Raw genomic sequence first — 6,320 nt, 5'->3', positions numbered from 1 at the left:
TATGCTCGTCGGAGAAGTACTGTTCCGATAGTTCAGAACCAGTTACTAAGTTACTTTGCGTCATTATGAGGGAAGTGACGTCATGACCGTTGAAGCCTATTGGTATCTTTTCACGCTTTTAAAAAATCTCATTATTTCATGTTCTATATTTAGTTGTCACATGACATAAAGGTGTGACTGAAAATAGCGAACTGCACATGGCCTGTCACATACCTGATTTGCTTTCAACACACAAACACACTGCATGGAAATTCCAGTTTTCTTCTTTATTCAGGAATGCCGTCAGAATAAATGCCCACTACAGCCAACGCCTCGACGATCACTACCACCACACGTCAAACACAAGCATTACCAGCACCACCTCTACAACAATAAAAACAAGAAGAAGAAGAAGAAGAAGAAGAAGAAGAAGAAGAAGAAGAAGAAGAAGAAGAAGAAGAAGAAGAAGAAGAAGAACAACAACAACAACACTACTATCTTTACGGACATCACTATCACTAAATAACCACCACCAACACCAATGTTATCACCACCATCACCACCATCACCGCCACCAACAGCAGCAGCAGCAGCAGCACCAGTACCAGCAACATCGCCACCATCACGATCACCACCACCAATACCAGCAGCAGCACCACCAACACCACCACTAATACCACCACAACCCGATTCATCACCACCATCACACCACCTTCACCATCACCAACACCAAACGACCAAGATCATTACCATCACACCATTTCCTCAAACATCACCACCACCACCGCCTACCTCCCTGTCTCCTCCCATCTAATCTCAATCTAAGACAAGTGGCAGACCTATGACTCTGATATTTTGAAAGAACAAAACAAAACAAAACAAAGGACAAATCAAAAACAAAAGCAAAACAAAAAAAAAACAAAAAAAAAACAACAAAACAAAACAAACAAAGCGAACAAAGAAAAACACAACCGAGACAATACAAAACAAACAACAAAAAGAAACAAACAAACAAATCAAGACAGAACAAAACAAAACAGAGCAAAATGCAATAAATAGTAGCTGATATTATGATCCATAATAAAACGGAAATCCAGATGTGGATTAATTACTTAACATGTTAAAGACTGTGTGATGTCACGATGGACACTTCCTTGTGCGTCATCGGTTACAACACACTTCGTATTACAGTTCCCGTGTCTATCAACAAGCAAGGAAAAGTCAAGAACAGTGGACACACGACTTGACATGTCATTCTATGGTGTAACCCTTCTCGGGGTGTAATATAGTTATAAATTGATTAAGGTTGACGTCATTGTCATTTATTTATTTTTATCTATTCATTTATCTTTCTATTTGTTATCTTACATATTAGATATATTTATTTAATCATTTATTTGTTTGTTTATTTATTTATGAATTTATTTATTCAATAATGTATTCATTTATATTTTCATTATATGTATTTATCTATTGTATGTATCTGTTTACTTATTAATCTATTATAGATAGTATGTAGATGACGTCTTGATAATGTGTAAGAATTTAACAATAAAGTCACACTTTTAATTTTCTATTTCACAAACAATGAAATTCATTGTTGACCTGGTGTTAAAAAACCCTTACAGAGCCTCAAAACTTGAACCAATCACACAGCTTTGAATTTACTACAGCTCGAGTCGTACTCGTGCCCCTGACCAATCAGTACAGCGTGTGGCTTTAAAGGTTGACAAGGCTTCCAGCCATATTCCCACGGTACAACCAGGCGATGCATTTCACGCTTGCCGCGTGCTATGACTGTGGCCATGAAGAGGCATCTTGACTTTGAACTGAGTCATTGTGGCTTTCTTACTAGCAGCCACACACAATGACCTAATTATTCCATTAATGGCAATGGTGTTGTACCTGTTACCCATCCCTCTTCGACGCGTGTCAGGCATGTGATATTGAATTCCCCTTGTCTCTTTTAACTTGAGTGTGAGACTGTATGTTATGTTTATTGATAATTCGAGTGTTAATCTGATGTGTGCAGTGTCTGTTTTTAAAATTTTAATTAATTGCTATTAAGTGTGACGAGTCGCATCTATTACCTGTTGACTATCAATACCAGTTCTTTGAATAGGGAAAATAAACTTTTGATTAAAAGTCTCGGTCCTCATCAACCAAATGATTTTGTACTCACTATTAAAGACGGGAAGCAGAATCGGTCATTTGATAAAGATTTGTATAGTCGTTTTCCTTGGCTTACGGTGAGAATAGAAAAGAAGAGTTTATTTTGTTTTAATTGTATTTTGTTTGGCGATAACAGTAATACAGAATTATCTTGGACAAGAAGTGGATTTACCTGTTTGAAAAATGAAACACAGGGAACATTGAACCATCAGAAGTCCAACTTACATTTAAATATTACCACGAGATTGAAAACCTTTGATACTGTTCACATAGGTGCACAGATTGACAGCGGCTATCGCTTATCCTTAACCAGGCATTAAGAACAAGTTACAAAGAACATACAAATTTTAGGTAAAATAATTGAGTGCATCAAATGTTCTCTCTCTCTCTCTCTCTCTCTCTCTCTCTCTCTCTCTCTCTCTCTCTCCTCTCTCTCTCTCTCTCGCTCTTATCCATAACTAAAAGATACTATGCGACAACACATCTCTGATCCAGCCCCATGTTCCTAAATGACCAGGCTACGCCGCTGATAACAGCCCCCCCCCCCCCTTTCCCCTCCCCCCAATCCCCAATAGATCATTTATATGGAGCATTTCTAAAGCGCACTATCCATTAAACGTGCTCAAGGCGCTTTATAATTATCCCTGGCCAATAGCAACACTTAAACATGTGGAAAAGACATACAACTAGAGGTGCCTAAATGAATCAATAAATGGAGAGAAGGATGAAGTGGGTAAATGACATGACGCCTTTTAGGCGATAGTACCTGCATTTTCTTTTCGACAGAGACAATGTTATTAATGGCCAGGTATTCATTTTATACGCGGTGAGTACGATGAGATAATGTGAGTATAGAGCCTTCTCCAAAGACTCAACACTATGCGCCGAGCGAGGCTCGAACCCAAGACCTTCCGATCCGAAAGGGAGTGAGTGTCATACCACAAGACCACATAACCGCATTAAAAAAAAACCCCAACACTATAAGCTTGTTGATTATTCCGTCAAATTTTGATGGGTAATTATCTCATAATTTGTTATCATGTAAATTTTTAGTGCTTTCAAAAAGACCCATGACTTACGGAGATATTTAAAAAATAAAATATGTTAACTTAATTTTGACCTTCATGTTATCTTCAGGTTTGATAACCGAAATGGTAGGCTTAATTAAACATAATTTAGGGAATTGACACTTTTTTGCGTTGGTTTCAGGCAGCTAAACAATTTTCGTTTTTACTCGCAATAAAGAAAAAAAAAGGACGTATACACTTAGGCTTATTGACAAAATGAAATCTAAATTATAAAAACAATATTATTGTCATTTATCTTTTCCCACATAATTTGTGTTGTTAATGCGTGGCTTGGTCCAGTGGTGTGACCCGGATACGAGTTCATTCTAGTGTGTGCACGTGTATCCTCCAACTATGTTCATTTAGATTTTAGACCTCCTCCACAATCTGCTGATTTGCACTTATGTGATGATAATGTTAGAATAACTATTTTAAACTGTGGAAAGTATAATAACATTTATTCCCGCGTTCACAAAAAAACATTTCACACGTTTCAAACCACAGACATTGATACTGTCTAAGTCCTTTCATACTTCATCAAAGAGGAAAAATGATTTCGTAGGTAGTTAAAAATGAAACACGAATTAAAGGAATAGTAATACTGTGTATATTAGGATGATGAATTGAGACGTGGTGCTCTAGGAGAACTCGGAACTTTGTCACTGCCGAAAGCACCAAGTGGACCTGTCAACTCTTCAGCCATTCATAATTAAATTTAGTCATATCGGCGACTCTGGCTACTTTCGTTTTCCTCTATCTGCCTTTGCATGTTTCCAGCAGACTCCACCATCGACGTCGTTGTTCGATTCCGATAAAGTTATAAGAAAATATAAAAGATGACTGCATTCGAAGGTATCTTATAATGTCAATGGCTCTCTTAGGAATTAAAAAGAGAAACTGATTTGACAGTGTTTTTGAATTATATATATATCTTATATTTTTTACAATGAAATTGTTTCATCCACTTTAATTTTGTTCAAGTCAAGAGGCTTGCACTTTCACTTTCACTTACAACTTACTCTTACACACTCACCATCCTTGATGGACTATTATTATTATTATTATTATTATTATTATTATTATTATTATTATTATTATTATTATTATTATTATTATTATTATTATTATCTATTAAAAAGAATAATTATTATTATCATTTTAGAATAACTGAATGATGAATAATATAAGTAGGTCTGAGTATAAGATTGAAAAGATTGATCTCAGTCACGTTTCTGTATGCTTCATGTGAATCAACACTAGAAACTGAGATAGTCCAACATAACTGTACTCTGCTTTTTAATTACTCTCCTCTTTAAGAGTGTCAGCTATGTTAACGTTGTCAGTTTACGACGCTTGCAAGAGTTTTATTGGGCCCTACATTGTGAATGGCTTTTGAGAAGGCGGTCATGATCTTTTAAAACAGTACTGTAGGGTTAATTGTAAAAAAACAAAAACAAACACAAATCAAGCAACAATCCACAAAGTCTTGAGCTAAGAAATATTAAACCTTCACACCTATAAACTAGATAGTCATAATGTGTCCATTTTGTCACACATCTATGGTATTGGTATTGCCATTATTAAAGTAATCATTGATTGAACTTGTTTTATTTATTCACAGAAATGGGAGTCATGCCAGAGATTGGCAAAGCTGTAGAAGAAATGGATTGGAGGTAACCATGTTAAGTTTAACTGAGTTATACTTGTCGTTGTTAATTAAATAGCTGCAGTGTTCCATGATTAAAGATGACTTTTTGATGTCATTTTGCAGTGGTAGTCGTGAACTACTTCTATAAAATCTTAACCTGTGTAATATTCTTTAAAATTTGATGTGGTCTAGTGGTAAGACACTTGCCTTTGGATCGGAAGGTCCTGGGTTCAGATCCCGCTCTGAGCGGTGCATAGTTGAGCCCTTGGAAAAGTCTATGGTTTTTAGATAGTGGAATAGATAAAATGAGGTTTATCGATTTAAGTTCAGATTATCTGATTTTTAAAAAAAATATTTTTTTCTTTACTATTACAATCATGTGTTTAGGCTTAATGTTTAATAGTCATGTTTTTAACTTTCAACAGTTTGCCTACTGATGTCCAAGCAGAGGCCATTCCCATGGTCCTTGGGGGAGGAGACGTCTTGATGGTAGGTGTTGAATCAATTACTTTATAAAATAGGTAGATACAGATTAGTGTCAATGTCTGGTGGCTTCTTCTTTTCATAGCATTTAAGTGCTTTACAGTGGATCTCTGTTGATAGCACACATAGGATCAGTTCTTGCTGTAGTTAGTTTGTCTTTAATCAGTTATCCAAAAGAGAAAAAAAGAAGGGTTCTTTTTATTCGAAGTTAATATTTTGGCATTATTGCTCAAATAATTTAAGACATTTTCTGGTTATTTGAGCATTGTGAAAATTTTAACCTATGGGAAATGGGGCATTGGTCAGTTTAAAGTCCAGTTCAATAATCACCAAGACCCAAAATAGTGTCACTTGTGTTAAAACCAAAGAGAAACACCTGTATATGATCGCTGTGTTAATGAAATACAAGTATTATGTACTTGCAGCCCACACTTAAAATCATCAAGTAAGAAGATAAAATTGTCATTCAAGAGTTGAAAAAAAAATTGGAAGTTAATAGTATTGTAAAAAATTGCCAACAGACAGCAAGCCCAGTAGTATAGTGGTTAAGCTGCTAGACTTACAGTTTAGATGACCCGGGTTTGAGTTTTGCTAAGAGTTATTCCTTTGTAATCCATTCTTCATGTCATTATTGTTATCAATTTTCCAATTCTATCATAATAATACTTTTTTCATTTTCAGTATTTACTATCATAACATTTGTAACTTATCACTCTCATTTTTATTTTCTTTATTATGATCTCCATGTTATGTTGGATACTGACAAGTTGTATCTTATGTTCACTGCACTAATAACCAGTTTAAGAAAATTATGTCTTAAATTTCTCTCTCTCTCTCTCTTTAAAAAAAAAAAAAAAAAAAAATTTGGACATCATCTTTACCTGATTAGTGCATTTTTTAAAGATTTCGAACTGTATTTTAAGTGCTTTAAAGATTGAAAATGTTTTGTATTATAATTATATGTTTTTCAC

The 6,320-nt window shown here is 35.1% G+C and overlaps 1 protein-coding gene across 1 annotated transcript in view; it reads left to right on the top strand.

The window, feature by feature from the left end:
- Window positions 1-3,977: 3,977 nt before the first annotated feature.
- The window catches only part of LOC144976889 (ATP-dependent RNA helicase Ddx1-like), a 565,840-nt gene continuing 563,497 nt past the window's right edge, over window positions 3,978-6,320 (top strand). The window contains exons 1-3 of the mRNA XM_078921446.1: window positions 3,978-4,070; window positions 4,840-4,891; window positions 5,292-5,355. Of these exons, the coding sequence (XP_078777572.1) occupies window positions 4,055-4,070; window positions 4,840-4,891; window positions 5,292-5,355 (132 nt within the window). The 5' untranslated portion in view covers window positions 3,978-4,054. The remainder of the gene's footprint in view (window positions 4,071-4,839; window positions 4,892-5,291; window positions 5,356-6,320) is intronic.

This window comes from Berghia stephanieae, chromosome 7, assembly GCF_034508935.2.
Source record: "Berghia stephanieae isolate SIO BIC M18660-M18661 chromosome 7, UCSD_Bste_1.3, whole genome shotgun sequence".
Classification (NCBI taxonomy): Eukaryota; Metazoa; Mollusca; class Gastropoda; order Nudibranchia; family Aeolidiidae; genus Berghia; species Berghia stephanieae.
This window is presented reverse-complemented; position numbering and strand designations above follow the sequence as displayed.